Source organism: Athene cunicularia (assembly GCF_003259725.1).
Source record: "Athene cunicularia isolate RWA chromosome Z unlocalized genomic scaffold, athCun1 chrZ_part3, whole genome shotgun sequence".
Lineage (NCBI taxonomy): Eukaryota > Metazoa > Chordata > Aves > Strigiformes > Strigidae > Athene > Athene cunicularia.
Window position 1 is genome coordinate 15,557,343 of NW_020799144.1, and position 17,954 is coordinate 15,575,296.

A 17,954-nucleotide genomic window follows, 5' to 3' on the forward strand; every position below is an offset into this window, starting at 1 on the left:
ACTAATACAAAGGAATTTACTGAGCCAGAAGGAAGTTTCTAGTCAGATATAGGGATAGATGCCAAATACGGTTTTATTTAACATCTTCATTAATGATCTGGAATTAATTAAATTTGCAGGTGACATTAAAGTGAGAGAAATTGCCAAAAGAAGTAAGGCATGAAAGAAACACAAAACGAGCTTCCAGGATTCATAGACCTGTAGCACAAAAGGGATCATTACACAAACTAGTTTGTCATCCTGGGCAACAAGGGCCACAACTCAATTAGATTAGAAGAATGTGAGGTAATATTTTTTTTTTTTTGAGGGAAAAATCATCTTCTGCATTCAGTACCACCGGGGAAAAGGAAATCGAGAGCACTGAAATACTCTGAGGGATGCATAAACATTAGTGGATAACAAATTCAAAGAAACTTGGGGAAAAAAAAAAAAAATCTGGTACCATTTTGGCTGCACTGACCGAAATGCAGCTCAACTGAGCAAAGGTACTGAAGTTCACCTTGAGCTAACTATAGTAATTGCATTTAAAATACAGAGTTCGATTCTCAGCATACTACCAGGGAAATGTTGACAAACAGGACTGAATTCAGACAGGCATACAAAGAGAAAAGGAAAAAAAAAAAAAAAAAGACCTAGTTATATATAGTTGGGCAACAAGAGAACAAGGGAATGGAAGTACAAGAACAATTGCTAAAGATCAGAAAGCTCTTCATACTGAAATCTAAAAATAAATGTTCACTGTGTAGAGCATGGGATTTAAAACAATGCAAAGAAATTATAAAAATATACAGCTAGTGAGATGACGCAACGCTAGAAATGGCTATGCAAAGAGATGCAGAAAGTGCCGTGCCTTTGACCTCCAAATCCCACAGGACACAAACACCGATTTCCAAGAAACTACATTTCCGAGTAACCCAAACTTTTACCCATCTCCAGTTCGTCGTTCATTTCATAATTAGCATTCCAACTTTGGTGTCAAACTGGAAAATTAATATGAGCAGGCCAATGAGACATAAAGTAATGATGGGTGGTGCTGGTAATTAGCAGGCGGTATATCGTTCCAGTCCATGAAGCATTGCCCTTCTCCTTTTGGAAGAAGTGGGGAAGGGGCATACGTAGGGCTAGCCTCAGACCATGGACTGAGTTGAGTGAAGCATGAGACAGAACATTAGCAAATCATTACGAGGAAGCAAGAAGTAATGAGGCTGAGCAAGTTATCTAGAGCAAGGTAACAAGGAGGGATGAATATTCAAAACACGAGCCTGTTCTGGAAGCGGCCAACGCTCGGGCTTGCGTTGCAGCCATCCTCATCCAGCAGCAAGGCTGAGAGGGCTGGGGATGAACTGAGGAACGAGATGCCTACAGGGCATTTAAACTAAAAATGGAAAAGGACATGCAGCTACGGTGCTGTGAACTTCTTGGTAATCCCTCATCACTCCTCCGTCTCCTCCCGTTAGACGACCCTTCCAGACTTGCAAGTTCTGCAGGACAAGACAAGGCACCACCGTGTGATTGTTACCTCAGTGAAAATGGATAAAACCAGTAAGTGGTAGCAAGTGAAATAATGATGCCAGTGTACACTTGTCAGCTTATTTATTTAGGCTGAGGGTGGCCTAAAATGTTTATCTGCTCTGTGTTAAAATTGGCAATATATATGCATAAATATAAATATATGTGTATGAATGCATACATACATGCTTTTAATATATATATATATATATATATATATATACACACACATACATATCAGTAAAAGCTAAATGTCATCAAGAAGTTGCTACCAATTCAGCAGGCAGTGACACGTATTAAAATATTTCCAGTACTTTTTGCTCAATCCATCATTTAATTTCCTCGCTGCTGCAACCCCTCACCAGGGGATCTGTGATGCCTGTTGCTTTCTACTACAAGCTGAACTTGTGCACTTCAGAAAGCATTAGCAAAAATGAGTCCACTACTTCCAAAAACAAGTGAGGAGGGAAAAGAAGTTGTTCACAAACAGTGGTGTTTAGGGGTTGACCTGGTTTTGGCTCAAACTCGGCGGTTCCGGCGCTCGAGCCACAGAGTGAGCCTGGAGTCAAGAGAGGTGCCAATTCCAGAAAAATTAATCCAAACTGGGTCCAACTGTTCACGGCTGAAAAAACGCACCTGCACACACTGGCTTTCAGAGGAACACGGACTCCTGGGTCACACCACGAAGCGAAGGTCCCAGCCAATTACTCACATAATTCTTGCCATGTGCGGGTCACGCTGGGTAGCAGCTTTGCCCCAGTCCTCCTGTTCCCAAACCAGCCTTCCTCATCCAACGGTGAGAAACCTAATTCCACCCTAAATTTATTCATGACCAGTTTTAATCCATTTGTTCCTGTGCCAACATTGTTCCTTGGCTTACACGGCCCTCCCTCCCCGCTGTTTACTCTCCCGATGTATTTGCAGAGTGCTACCAATCCCTCTAAGCTTTCCCTCGCCAGGCTGAACAAGCCAAGGTTTTTACCAGGCAAATACAGAATAGGCGTTGAATCCTTTTCTTCAATAGCTACCAAAGTTAACGTAAGAGCATTAGTAGATTACACAGCTCTTATTAAGACTGATAAGCCCAGAGGGTGTGTGTTTCTACACTGAGTCTGGTGCTCGGGGTAGGCAGGATATCTCCACGTGGCTCCGCACCATGGCACGTCCGCGTTATCCTTCATCGTTTCTAGTAAAACAAGCTCTGGGCATACTGACACCTCTTCCCCCTACCTCTTTCGGACTGAGTTAATCTTCCCAAATGTCTCAAATTATCTCAGATAAATCTCACAGCACGCTGGCTGGCGTTAATATTTTCCTTTGTAGGATAGAAGGAGCGAACAAATCACAGGATCACATCTTTGGGTGCGTTATCGGGTCATTCGCTTACAGCCACGGGCAACAAAGTCGCACGTCTAAGGGCTTCTCCATCCCTGCTGTTCCCTGTTAATGAGATCACTCTTCATACACAAATGCAGATGACTAGCCAGTCAATGCCTAAGTGTCCTGAAATTTGTATTATTTCCTTTAATCTCTCTTACTGCAGAAGTTCTACTTATGAGTACCAACGGTGACTTCACCACTTCATGCCAGGAACCAATGTCATTATTGTGTACTTTGTGTGTCCGCGTCAGTAACAAAAATACTAAGAGAAATCTGCCCCCAGGCCAGTGACCCTAGTCCTGCCCAACCTTTTCTACCCGTCGCACTGCGGTTTCTCCATTAGCTCCTCTTGCCCACCTTCATTTCCCGTTTGACCTTTTTCATTTTTCCAAGAAGCACCAAAAAGTAGAGCTGAAATAAATAACCAAATGCAATTAAGATCCTGTTTTTAGACTTTTCCGAGTGTCCCTTCCTCTTTCAGACCTGACTCAAAGAGGTGCAAACTAAGTGTACAACACAGAAAAAGGTGAGACCTAAAACAGGTAGAGTTGGGCGAGATGATTTGTCTAAAAACTGGACATATAACCCAGATCCCCGTAAGCCTAAAAGACACCAACCCGTACTGCTCTCCCAACAGACATCCAACAATTAAAGAACATCTTTTTTTTTTTTTTTGTCAGTTTAATGCTCACAAAGCTCTGAAGCACAGTGATATTTCGCCTTGTTTCTTCAAAAAATGGATCCTGGTCACCAAGGTGTTTTGCTTCTCAGCTCTCTACCTCCAGCTCTCTCCCGTGCTTCCTACAACCATCACGGATCTTGTGTTATTTCTGCTACACACCCGTAGCTGTATTTTGATATAATATGTTAGGCAAAGGAATTAAGAGTTGCATATCCACACTACCTGCTCTGTGTTCATCAATTCTTGAGCCAAACTAAATATAAAAAAAAAGTAGATACGTATATTTATAAAAGTATATATCAATAAGAAGCCAACTACAACAACACATTCAATATGAAATTTAGGGAAATTAAATTAATGAAAAGCTAATGGCAGGTTCACAGCCCAGTCATTAAGGCTCTCAAATTGCATTTTGCCTGTGCCAGAATACTGATGCAGGCTCAGAGGCTCCCAGGTAGCTCAGCAGGTGTCCACTCATCGTCGTTATTATTACGGCACCTATCAGCTCTAGCCAGGGTCAGGTCCTCGCCGTACTCACCACAATACGACAAAATGAAGTGGCAGCATATTGCAGAGCCTATCTCAGAACGACGGACCTAGAATTATTTCAAATGGACAAAATTGGCTGATTTTGATGGAATTAGGACGCTAGAGTGGATACAGTAATTTGAATAGTGTGTTTTAAGGGCTCTCATTTTAACAAAGCTGCCTAAAAACACACGCACGCACTTTTATACGCACTTTTGTGCAAACTGTCAATATATACATCCAACATTTTAGCCAACAAAGACCATAATGAATAGTTTCTCATCTGCTCAGAGACAATGAACCTACTTTCCTTCTCCTAATTTAACGATATTACATTCCCCAATGTACTTTGTATTTTTACAGCAGTACGAACGCTGTAAGCTGGAGATACCACTATTATGTCACGATTCTCGTGATATTTGGTGGTTCTTTTTCTTAAAGACGTTATTTAACTAAAATTAAAAGAGAAAAGCTACACTTCTGGTTCATAAGGTGCCGAGGAAACCTTCAAAAATGCAAAGGTCTCAGGAATACAGGAAGCAAACAGGAGAAATCTTCCACAAAATCTCCCCACCCCCCCTTTTATTTTTTATTTTTTTAAATCTCAGGATACTGAATACCTAATTGACAATTTTGAAAGCTTAGCTTTAACAATTCTTCTCGTGATTCCAAAATGAGTAGTTGTCATGTGCTCTTTACAATGATGGACACGGATAGTTCTACACGTCACCCAGCATCCTAGGACCACCCTTTCTGTCCTCTCCAACGTGCAGCCAGGCCCTGACGCTGTCACTAGATCCGCAGGAGGTGGCCACAGCACTCAAGTAGGCACGGGGGGCACAACAGATCTTTTCTCCTGTGCAGGTCTTTTATGCAGGCAATGACAAGGGAAAACATTCTTTTTAAAGCAAAATAATTGTAAACCCACAAAATTTGGCAGAAAAAACTCAAAGGAGGCGTTGTACCAGAAACTTATTTTCTGTAAACTAAATATAAAATTGACTTCATCAACTTGAAATTCTCACTTTCTGTTAAATTTCATAAAATTATTATAAGCTAGGAGTTGGGAAAGTTCCACAATTTACCGTCAACTACAGCAAGCTGCTTCTGAAAATAAATCCCCGACTACACTGTGTATGGGATAACAGAAGTAAGAAGCTGCTATGTGTTCATGAATCATGGCTTGAGTTTTTCAAAATCAGTAATTAGCAGAACACAGTGACCCAACAACTATTTTTAGTGCTGTGTATTCAAAAAGTAATTTACGTGTAGGTATTATTAGACGCACGTTTAATTTCAAACCACAATTACACGAAGTTTTAATTACTAAATATTAAGATACATTTTAGCATATGGTTTATGATTAGCATTTGTAATTCAAGCTATAAACAATACAACTAATTACATTTATTGGTGGAACTTTACTTCCCACACATGTTCAATCACTTTCAATTATTCCCCCAGTAATCTATGACCCAGCAAGGTACAGAAATTGTGTGCCTGCGCGGCAGTAACTGGGTAACAGTTTCTGTGCATTCAAGCATGATATTACAGACTCACCCTGTTTTTCTTAACATCTCACAATCACAGACACGCAAAAAACGTAGATTAAAAAGCTGCAAAGACCAATAAAAATGTTAGATGCTGTGGCATGTATTTGAAAATTGCAGCCAGGTTTTACTGGTTTGTTTAATGAAGGGCTTCCAAACCATGGCTTGATTTTTACGGTGAGATGAAATCTGGAATGAAGACCCGGCTTGGCCACCAAAGGTTTGTAAGCGAAGAGGCTCCTCCTTTTATACCCATTTCAGATGCGGCGCTCCTGTTTGCTCGCTTTTCACTTTTGAGTTTTCCCACCAAAATGCATGCCCGCACCCCAGCACTGGATTTCAGGATCCTGCAGAGCACCTGGACGTGTCCTGCCCCTGCAAAGCCCAACACTTCCCCGCGCCGCTCCGGGGGAGCGGCAGCTCTCCCCACGTGATGGTGCGAATGACCATGAACGAGTTTCTGCTTAATATCAGGTTTCGTCGGGTTTCTCTGCCTAACCCCAGAGCATCTGGTTTTCACCGAGAGCCTGGCACCCGGACGAAGGGATGAGCTGGGGATCTCTGTGACCGAGATGATCGTGAACGATCGGGAGAGACCTCGCAGCACCGAACACGCCAAGTGAGTTTAAAAGAGATTCATTGGAAACGCAAATGTTTTTGGACTTTTCTGCTTGTTTTCTTGCTCCCTGCGGGCACAATAAAATGCAGAGGGCCCAGAAACCTTCACTCCAAATTAAAGCCATATGCTTCACACTGCTCTCCTGTAAGGGGCACGGACGCCGAAGGCGCAGCTGTGCAACAGGTCTCCATAACTATTGTAACCTACAATTTTATGAATCAGTTGACCCAAAATTCTTGCACAGCAAGTGTAGAGGTGGCACAGTTGCTATATGGGGTAGCTGCTCTATCTCCCTCATCATCTCCCCCACACAAAGCAGGAAAGAAAGTGAAGTGACTGAATATGTATTTGTCATAAGACAGTAATTGCCCATCAGCTGCTCCGTTTCTTTTTTTTTTTTTTTTTTTTTTTTTTTAAGAGAAAGGAGATCATAACAAAATAAAATCTTACAAATTAATATTGTGATAGAATAGTTCAGGCTTTACTCCAATGCTCTCTGCTTCAGTGTATGCATTATTTAATTAAACTGCTTCCAGTGGAGCTCAGTTATCAAACCACCTCTACCAAAACCAGGTGTTAATACCCTTTGATTTTTTAAAAAAAACAATCAGGCTACATTAAATATACTTCTCAGGTCTAGTTTTGCATGACAGATATGTGATGGTTATATATTATATTCTTCCTCTCAGGCATGCATCTCCTGCAGAGACAGCAGACTACAGAAGCTGACCCTTACTGAGACCATCTTGTCTCTCTGACAAAGCTCCTTTTTAACTTCTTACTTACTGGTCGCTTCCTGCGATGGATAAAAACTTTAGCTCAGCTTGTGATAATTTCACAGGCCCTGAGCACCCTGACCCTGGAAGCCCCAAGGTCAGAAGTCAAGTCTTGTTCTGAAACATCTGTGTGCTTCATATTAAAGTAGAACAAAAGTGAAGAAATATCCACCAGTGTGACAAGAGAAACAGGCAAAATGGGAATGACACGTTGGTCATCTGTTACCCATGCCACCTCAAGCCACTGACTGAAATGTGATGGAAAAACTCTCCAAGACTCCTTCGAATAAGCACTTTGTTTAGGAAACACTGAGAAAGGTCTCCAGTCAATTTTTATTCCTGCCCTGTGCTAAGTGTATGTATCTGTAGGCGTCCGGCCACCCAAACAACGTGGCTTTACAAAACCTACAGAAATTCTGCTAACGCTTCATGTTGGACAGAGAGGGCACACCAGAATAACCTGGGCTGGAACACAGGGCAGATGAAAAGCTCAAGAAAGCCAAGGCAGAAGAGATGCTCCCTACCCTTCGCTGCATCCAAGGAGCAACGGGCGTACACAACACAACCCGTTTCCTGCCCAAAGTTGTGGCTATAGAAGGCATTAATCAGCTTCACTAATTTGGTCCCTTAAGAAGTTTGTTTTGAGAATATTTATTGACTTGGTAATAAAATACCTGTGGAAAATGATCAGCTGAAGTGTTTTCAAGTCTCAAATCTGTACATGTCATCTGTATTTTAAAAATACTCTTCCAGAAGCACAGGGAAAACCAAAATGGCCTTAATTTCTACAAATGAAGAAGGTAAACAAAAATCTTAAGTTCTTAATATAATACAAGTGGTCCTGCTCTGGATTCTTCTTGCTGCTTAGAGCAGCCCAAGATCAAAAACAAAACACTCATGCATGTTTTTTCTTAACTAAGGCATTCATCTTACGTTCAGGCAGGAACCACTTGTACTAACTTTCAGTTAGACTCAACTAATGTGTTATAGACAAAAGATGAACTGATTCCCATGTCTATAAAACCAACGGCAATGTTCTGCAATTTACGTTTCCACAGTAAACAGGACAACAGGACCGTCTTTTTTTTTTTTTTTTTTTTTTTTTCCAGTTTTCTACAATAAAGGATGTCCTGATTACACCAGCATTTCACTGTTAAGTGAGATTACAGCCCCACCTAAAGAATGGTATGTATGTTAACAGGAAACTTAAGACACAGGCTGAGGTCAAAAAATTTGCCTTTAAAAGGTGAAAGACTGATAAACTGGATGTTTGGTGGTGCCAGCATCAAGGATTGGGCTGCTTTACACCGAGCAGAGTCCTCTCCACCTTGCATCACCGCAGGGTTTATCCAGAGCCTAATAAATGGCAAAAAAAGTCTCCCCAGAAGCTTCTGCAGGCCTCTGCAGAAAAACTGCAGAATTGGGTAAACCCCCCAAATTTCCCCTCGTGTTCAGTTCCGATCTATATACAGAAAGGTGCATTCATTAATGTGACTTTGCTTTAAAACTGTTATTGTATGTCCTCAGTCTTCACCTCCAGTCTTTCTGCCCCAGAGCAGAAACTCACTGAGTGCTGCCTTTCAGCACGCAGCCTGGACAAGGAGGATCCAATGCATTTTGTTCTCCCACAGTCTTTCAGGTTCGTGCACACATGGGGCCTTATTGTCTAACAGAGAAAACAGAGAAAAATGCAGTGACCTTCCAGCTGCAAATAAAATCCTCCCAGACCTGCATCTGACCATCGGTTCAAAGTCGTTCCTAAGCGGCTGCTTTCAAGAAGGTGGTCGCAAAGAATTCAGAAAATCTCTGAAAGACTTCAGGAAAGAAGGCAACGGAGAAGTCACACTTACCAACTCTACAAAGGCAAGTCCACCGTAACTGTGAGCCACAAAAAACACGTTCTCTGCAGCTGACTGGGAGATAAAATGGTCCCAAACATAAATTGCATGTTCTTCGGGAGATCCATTATCCTGCAGAAAGAAATTACGTTTGTGACAATTACCTTTTAAAAACTGGCAATTCTGTCTAAAAGCAACGTGTTCCTATATGTTAAAATGTTTTCTTAAAACAAACCTCAAATGAATATACTCTAGTGTCAGAAAAAGAACAGATTCATTTGACTAAATAAAAGAAATTTAAGATCGCAATTTAAAGGCAGTAAAACTGTTGCTTTATTATGGCTTATTTTAATAAATACAACAAAAATTACGCATCTGCAAAATTTTGTCTAAATACCATGATGGCAATTCAGCTAAACAGAGGCATTCAAAGAAATTATGAGCCACTGCTCTGATTTTCATTCTTTTGACAACTCTTTGTCAAATGTTTGTTCACTGATGGTTTGTTTAAAGTAGTTAAGCCCTAGTCGGATAAAACAAATAAAAACAAGCAGGAACAATATAGATATAATTTCAGTCTTTAACAATTTTTTCATATTGTGGGCCAATGGAAATCTGCCAAAGATTAAAATTATGGTATTTGCCACTACTCTTTTAAATGTTATTTTTTGCAACTGCAGACTAAGAGATACGGCACAGATGAAACACCTCTTGACTGCTTACACACCAGCCACTGCCTTGGAGTCTCCGGTAGGTAGGGGAGTGCTTTTTCTTATTATTGAACAAGAATTTGTGAATGTTAGTCAGTGTAAGAGTGACTGGGGGCACTGGAGCGATTTTACACTGATTTCAGTGCGCTCTCCTCGAAGACGGGGGTTGTGCGCTCCCACCTCTACAGTAGAGGCTCTCGGGAAGCCCTGTACCCATCTATACTTTACTTATTTCTCAAGTTGCCCCTGTCGTAACTACAAATCTGCCTAGTCTCAGGTGACAGACAGTAAGATGCTCTGCTAGCTCCCCTGCCCCGCCAGGATTTCACACCTCCAGCACAACGCTGCAGGTACTTTCCAGGCTCTTTTGTGCCAGAAAGAGTTGATCAGTCAAGGTCATGTCATTTCCTAAAATATTCATCCCTTTCCCCTTGGTTCTGCTACAGCAACAAACTTCATACCCCTAGGTGACTCAGACACAGACCACAAAACCCTCATCTCCTTGGGGAAGGTAAAGCACAAACCGGCAAAAACCACTGGCAATCAGAGGATGCTAATTACATAGCGTGAATTACTGCAACCTTACCAAGAACACTGAAGTGATTTGGGTCTTAGTCCCATTCTGCAAACTCAGTTTGGGGAATTTAAGCTCATACGAGCGTCTAAAATCAGTGGGAAGACAGACAACTAAATAACATGGTGGATTTAGGCTTTTACTTCTATTCTCGTGCCCAGCTTCTGAAAAAACGAGCGAGATGGCTACAAATCTTTACGGATCTGGACCCAAAGCTTTTAAAACAATTATGTGCTTTTAAATTTTTATTTTTTTTTTCTCTAAAGGCAGCGGCGATTAAAACTTATTTATCAAATTTGCCAAAAAGCACTGAAGTGCTCTGAAACATTCTTCTTAATCCCGGACAGATTCTGCTCTTGATTGACTATGACAGAACATAGTTTTAACTAATTATGTATCAACTATTGTAAACCACCTCAGCATGAGAAAGGGCTTATTTTCTTTCAACCCTGTTTTGAAATCTGATTGTAGAGATTGGTAAAGGAGGTGAAGACTACTCCCTTTGTGAGGAAAAGAGGGAAGTTTTTCAAACGAAATTTCATAAAGAAAATATGATTGACAGGCCGGTTATTAAGATAAAGCTGAAGGACAACTTGAACTGGAGATTCCTATGGAAAAGTGATGTTCTCTAATTATGATACCTATGGAAAACACACATTAAAACACCGTGAGAGTTTTTAAGTGACTGCTTTATCTAAAAATCTCATTTTATTTAAATATGCAAGAAATATTTGGTTTTAAATAATAATGTTACCGTTAGTTCTCTTAACAGCAATTTTTGTAGATTTATTTTGCTTTAACATTCCGGCAAAAAGGAAGTTAACAGTGCATTTTCAGGTATTTTGTATTTATTTTTCTATACGCTGCTGGGAAAAGCAGACATTTTTAGGGTTTCCACAAGACTAAGAGAGCAGCAAGAAGCTTCTTGCTTCAGAAACTCAGCCCGAAAAAGCTTCCACCAATTAAAGCATAACCAGTGGTTTAGTAAACCACATCATTAACCACGCAGCTTCACAGTCCAGTACAAAGACTCTACAGGATTTTACAAAAGCAAAAAGAAAATGAGCTAGAATGAGTTAGATATAGACTGTAACCAGAGTTTCCTTTGTTACTGCTGAAAAACAAGCCATAAAATGTCAGGATAAACTGTGTTGCTGTACATAACTCTGCAAAACTCTAAACAAGAGAAGCACGTATGTGTGAGAAGGAGTTTGGAGGACTCGTGTATGTTTAGAAGAAAAGCTCTTTTCTTCAGAGCATCTGCTTATTCTTTCTCCTCGTAACAATCCCGTGTTTTAAACAACTCGGAGGGAGAATAAACTGGTGCCGTGTCTGTCAAGAAACATCCAACTGCAGGGTACGGCCGAGCTCCTCAGGGCTTTGGGTTGTGCTGGGTCTATTGGGATTAACCTTCTCTGCCTGGCCTGGCTTAAATTCTGAGGCTGAATGCTGCAGTTTTGGTTTGAAAGGTGACAGTTTCAGGCAGTTGTTGCTTTCCCTCTTTTCACTGCAGCTACACAGAATGCACTTAAGATACCACGTTGTTAAATTAATTGATAAAGTGGGGGCCTCTTGGTCATGCTTTACAGAATTATCTATATGACTGTAGAAAAAGGAATGGAGAAATCACGGTATGTACCTCAGAAGGCAGCTGAGGCTGAGCGCATTCTCATTTGTGAAACAGACTGAGATGGAGAGGTGCTGGGAAAGATGAACTTAAAATTTTCAGCTGCTGAAAGTTGGACATTTGTAATTCTATGTCTACGTGAGTGGTCTGATTCTTTGGAGGTGAGGAAGTCAGAGCTGAGGGTCTCCATCCCTCTGAAAATATCCCCACCTAATATATATATATAATTAGAAATAAAAGAAAAAAAAATTACGAATGATTAAAAGGCCTCTGTGTGACACAACCAGTGCAAAGTAACCCAAAATCAGGCGACTACCAGACTGCTGCAGACGAGGCACCTCCTGAGTGGAGCCCTGCACCCCATCTCCTTGGTGCTCCGGCAGGGAATGGAGCTGATGCTCTGAGCACAGAAGGTTTAACCTTCACCTCTGCCTCCCACTGCACAAAATCCCACCCGCCTCCATTTTTAATGGAATGCCATGAGTAAGATTTACCCTCTCGTTCACTAATAAATGAAAAGACATCTGTGCTTTTTCCTAAAAACTACTGTATTTTAGTTCCTTTCACTGACAAAACCAGAGCAAATATACCTCCTTGGCCACCAGTGGCTACCAGCTCTACAGAGAGTATCAGACATTCAGTGCCCGTCATCCCTGCATGCAGCAAATCCCACCAAAGAGTGCCCTGGAGATAAGGGTGGTTAAAATCATTTAACACAAGTATCACCGGGGAATTTTAGGTTGCTGATGTTCTCTTTATTCCTTTTCCAAAATGGTATAGGAGGCACACACTTCCGGGACCTGCTATAAGAGGGGCATCCATAAAAGTAATACAGAATATCGGTAGCCAGATATTAGTTTCTGATTAACAGGTGCATGGGGCTAATCAAAAAGATGCTCTTGCCACATGGACAAGCTCCTTTTGAATGAGAAATTATCACCAAGCGTTAGCAAATAGAACGACATTTTCTTTCATGTGGAAGAGATGAGTATTCACGAATACTGGTTTAAGAACAGATTACTTTTTCTGGTGATAAAAGTTCCCCCCCCCCTCCCCTCAGTGATTCTTAAACACTGGCTCTTAACTACAAATTAAAAAAGCCTCACTTTTTAAACCAATATAGGAATTGCTCAAAAAATGATCATAAATGGTTAATACGGAGCTTTTTATCTTAATATCAAAAGCTTAATCAAATAATTTAATAGTAGTCTACGAAAATAATATGACAATGATTAATAAATTCATGTTTCTCATATATATGAGGCCATTTATATCCCAGGGCCAGAACCTCTCTTACAGCTGCCTGAAGCAGCAGCTTGTGGTACGGAAGAGGCTGGTGGCTGCCGATCTGCTCGGCCTCGACTCAAGTCCTGGCGTGGGTTAGGGACGTCCTGGGCTGCTCCAGCCTAGACCAGCTGGGCTCGGTTTAAGTGGGACCTTACAGTGAGAAGGGTAGCCCACGACCACGCTATTTCAGGGTCTGTGCGACGCCGACAGAAACACATTTGTGTAAAACGCTGCTCCTTGTCTCGTTTCAAAAAGAGAGAAAAACAGTTCACAGATTCAAAATTCTCTCTGTAATAGTTTTTAAGTCCCTGAAAGCCCCAGATGACTGTGGGTAAATTCTCGGGCCGTCCATTGTGCAAAAAAGTGGAGGAAGAGACCACAGATTCTGGTCTGTCATTTTTTCTGACATTGCTAGCGCTCGGAGTTGAAAGGTAGGTAACATTTGAACGGCTGGAGCCATTAGGAATACACAGATAAGCAGCGTGCACACCGTGAATACGCTGCTACGTTCTGTTGCATTCAAAGAACCAGGTTGAATTTACTAATGTAATATCACAGTCATTAATTGTTAAATACCAAGCTGAAGTGATGCAGCAACCGAAGCCTTATCAACTATGCCAGATTCTAACACCTAGACATTGCAAGGTCTGCAGTTATGATGGACTACCTGAGTTGATAACACATGGAATTATCTAAACAACATTTGCATATTTGTGTAATTATTTCCTAAGGTTAATTAGCTCCTGCAAAGCAGCTTGCCCTTTGAGACTGCTTACTGTGACAGGTTCACATATTTCCTGTTTCAATGCCAAATTTTACTTTTTTTTTTTTTTTTTTTTTAAAATGGAGGCCTTGAATGACTACAGACTTTACTGGGGCAGAGCAGCTCAGATCCAGTCCTAAACTTCTAATTCACCAAAACTCAGAAAAATCAAATCAAGAAAATCAAGTTACTTTTAAGCTCCAGTGACAGCTCTCTCCTTTTACTTTGTGGTTTGTGGTTTGTTTTTTTTTTTAAATCAAGGAGTTGGAATCACATTTTTTTTGCGACAAGTGAAAAGTGAAATGCATACAAATAGGGAAATATGCCACACAACTGAATAGCTTTTTAACAATTTACTTGAAGGTGGTTTCTATAATTACCACTTATCACAGCAAAACAATTTCTCCTTCTAGCTCGATGAGCTACTGTAAACAAGTATGGTACATGTGTTAAATATGGGAGAACAGAACTGCACACTGGCTGGGAGGCAGAGGGATGGAGAAGGCTCAGGTCTCCTGTCTCCAGTCCTTCCCTGGAGATGTTAGATCCTTCCCCAGGACCTTTGCAGTTGTGTATGGCTCGTCCCACAGACTTTGTCCGTATCGACATGGAGATACAAGTACACGAAGATGGGAGTTCTTGCAGAACACTTAAATAACTGGATTTTCAGGCAGGATGGTGATGGACTGCCTTCGACACTGGAAACAAGGCAAAAGGCGGCTGCAGAAGAGGGCAGATGGGGGTAAGAACATCAAGATCATCTCTGTGGCAAAGCAGCCGTGATTGGGAGAGAAGACACAGGAGCAACAGTGACAGTGGAGGCAAACTGACAACAAATTTGAAATCTGACACACGGATTTACAAAATCTGTAAACAAATTTGTAAAACAAATTTGTTAAAAAACAAATTTTAAAACTGACACATCCAGAATTCAGTTCAGCTGGTTCTGCTAGGAGCGCTGGGAAGCAAGGACAATGGAGGCTGAGCAGTGGGTCAGGGGAGTTATTTCAGTTGCTGTGCTCTGAGTTGAGTGAGAAAGAGCCAGCTTGAGAGAAAACAATAGGGGAAGACATGAAATCACAGACAACTTGTGCTTTAGCCTTGAAAGTTTGAATGGAGGACACATTTCTTTCCTCCTTGATTCTACGGGCTCTGTATGCATTTTATTTGCATACTTTGCTGCATTAAAACAACAAAACCCAGCAGGATTTGATCAGAGGTGTAAATGGCAGAGTAGGTACATGGTCACCATGGTCTGCAGTAGCTCCGTGGAAACACAGAGCACTGAATCCACACGGGTTCAGCACTAAAATAATGTAAATGCATCGCTGGTGAGTGATGTTATTTTATTCAGCAGCTGTGTTCCTATGCTTTCAGAAACAGTCACACTGTATTTTTCCCTTACTTATGACCTTAGCAGGGATTAAACCAAGAGCCTTCAGATGTAAAAAATGCCAGCCTCTTCCACTTAACTTACAGGAATAACTGAGGAAATAAAAAGACTGTATTATTTTTTTAAGGGCACTTTCTGAGATGGGGGCAAGAGATCTACCCTGGCAGTAGGTAGCAGCTGCTTGAGAGAGAGAAGGAGAGGCTGGGTATCACAATAGCTAAGTCCAGGCATTTGTGGAGAGGCAGATATAAACAGCACAGCCGAGATTATTATTTCGCACATGCCTTTTGGAAAGCAATATGGCAAAGTGACTTAAGGTGGCATTTTTCATATTACGGATCTCAGTCTTATTCCCAGATCTATTTGAGGTGATTCTGTGTAATTTCTGGTGTCTCGTTTATTTGTGAAGTGGGCCAGCGGTGGAAGCATTCCCAGTACTGCTTATGAAGCCCTAGTAATATAGATGCTGTGTGTATACGGTCAGCAGCGGAAAGGAAGACCAGAAGTCTTACATATTGCAGTTAAATACACATCATATTAAAGTTAGAGAGCAGTCCCATCTCCAAAACTCCTGACAATTTATCAGGAAAGCAGGCAATCTTGACAGATCTGCTAAATGAGTAAGTATTACACGAAACGTGCAATATCTGGCATATCTAATAGCCAAATAAAAGATGTAAAACAGAAATGCATTTGGCAGACTGAGACAATATTTAAATTGTCACCATCGGTGCAAAGGGCATGAAGGGCTGGCTTGGGAGGAAATGGTGATACCCACGCTTTGCTAGGGCACGACGGCTGAGATTAGGTTTAAAATGACAAGTTTTAGCTAACGCAAGACTGACAGTGTCTAGCCAGGTTTGTGGTTTTTTTGGTTTTTTTTTTTTTTTTTTTTTTTTTTTTGGCTCCTCCCTGGGGCTCCTGTTCTCCCCAGCTCCCACCGCAATTACCATCCAAGACAACTTCAGATCCTGCCCCACTTTTCCCACTTCAGATGCACGCTGGGCTTTCCCTGGTGATGGTGGTCAGGAAATAAAATTCAGAAATATGCTATATATATGTGGGAAGAGAGGGAGCTCGGATCCTAACCTCCCCCAAGGCAGCAGGAAGGGGTTACTTTTCCCCTTTATATACAACTTTATTGCACACATGAGAAAAAAACCGAAGCAACTTGAAGCCAGAAAAGTTTTCCCAGCTAAGCCCTCAACTAGTACAGTTCCCGACCAATACCCTGAAGCTGCTGCTGAATTAAAAAAAAAACCAACCCAAAACCTAAATCCACTCTCTCCTCCTGTTTCCAAAGTGCTTCAACCACCTCTGCTCGGTGAGGAACATGCTGACCCTGGAAATCAAAACCCTCTTTCTACCCTCTCGGCCACGGGACCTGCCTCCAAGCCCTCATTTATAATATTTCAACAGGCAAACAATGGCCCTGAAACCACAAAGTGAAGTTGTCAGCGCCCACAGCTATTCTTCACAGAGGTGCCAGTGGTCTCAGCTGCATTAATGCATTGCTGACCTAATCCTGTGTTTCGGTTTTGGCAAAGGTAGGTCTTTGCAGGAGGCCTTCAGAGCGCCGCCGTGTCAGGACCTCGCAGATGTTACAAGAATATGTGAGCTTTTTTTTTTTTTTTTTTTTTTTTTTTTTTTTTTTTTTCCTAAAAGGCTCGCATTACAGGTGAAATTTCTTAGGTTTGCATCTGAACTGGGAAGTCGAGCGCGCCGAGTTCGGCCGCAGATCTGTGCAAGAGTAAAGCAAGGCGGCGAACGCCACCCGCGCGGTTCGATCCGCCGTGACTCCACGCAGCAGAGTCTCAGCCCCGTCGCGGGGTGGGTATTTTCTGCCGCGAGGCTGCTGTGTTCCAACGCCCTCCCTGCTTCTTCAGCTTTTTGTTAGGAAATTCAAGGCGCTTTGTGACTTGGAACGGGGTTTGCTGTTTGTAAAGTAAAACCCGGATCTCAGGCTAAATTAATTAAGTCTCAGAAGTTATTATAGCATCATCTCCCTGGTTAAAGTATCTGCTTGTCAGCCAGGGTTAGACATCTTTGTCAGGCTGTTGTTCCAGTCTGGATTTTTCCCGTTATTACTTCTGCTGGAGTCTGGCATGTCCTGTCATCACCACCCAACTGTCTTCTGGCAAAGTGCAGGAAGGGAGACCGAAAAGAAGAAAAATTCAGACAAAATCAAGTGTCTCAGCGGCTCTTAATTATCACCTCCAGCAAAAGCTTGGGGGTTGGTAGTTTAAACGACTGATTGTTTTCCTTTTTAGTGGCTAGTTGCTCCTTGTGGAGCTGGAGAGTAAAGAGTTAAAAGCCTTCCTTCAAAACAGATCTTCCCCCCGAATATCTGCACTATCCTTTTTGTTTTCATTGTTCCCAAATTGACAGATGCAGTAGGAGTCACCTAAGCTAATTATTTTATCATTAAGACAAGAATGTAAATAAACAAAAATATGACTTTTTTTTTTTTTTTTCTGGGGACAAGAACATTGCTGACTCACTGAGAGGAAAAAGGTGCAGGAGAAGAGAATAGGAGGAAGGAGGGAAATGAACCAAAGGAAGTTTTACTTTAGAAAAAAACCCACCAAACTAATTTCCCTTTTAGCTCTTTGACAGACTTTTGGATTTTTGCTTTTTTTTTTTTTTTATATATATATTTTTTCCCCTATCCAAATGACTTGCAGAGTTCCAGGCAAAGGAAGCCTGAATTTGAAGCAG

The 17,954-nt window shown here is 41.5% G+C and overlaps 1 protein-coding gene across 2 annotated transcripts in view; it reads right to left on the reverse strand.

Annotated features, from left to right (window-relative positions):
• FAM172A (family with sequence similarity 172 member A) overlaps positions 1-17,954 on the reverse strand; it is a 261,320-nt gene that overhangs the window by 102,369 nt on the left and 140,997 nt on the right. Inside the window, exons 8-9 of one of the 2 annotated variants that reach the window (XM_026866667.1) lie at positions 8,895-9,014; positions 8,540-8,710 (exon numbers count right to left, since the gene is read on the reverse strand). In XM_026866667.1, coding sequence (XP_026722468.1) covers positions 8,555-8,710; positions 8,895-9,014 — 276 coding nt within the window. In that variant the 3' untranslated portion in view covers positions 8,540-8,554. Of the gene's footprint in view, positions 1-8,539; positions 8,711-8,894; positions 9,015-17,954 lie in introns of those variants that run through there. The other variant, XM_026866666.1, reaches the window with a different exon arrangement.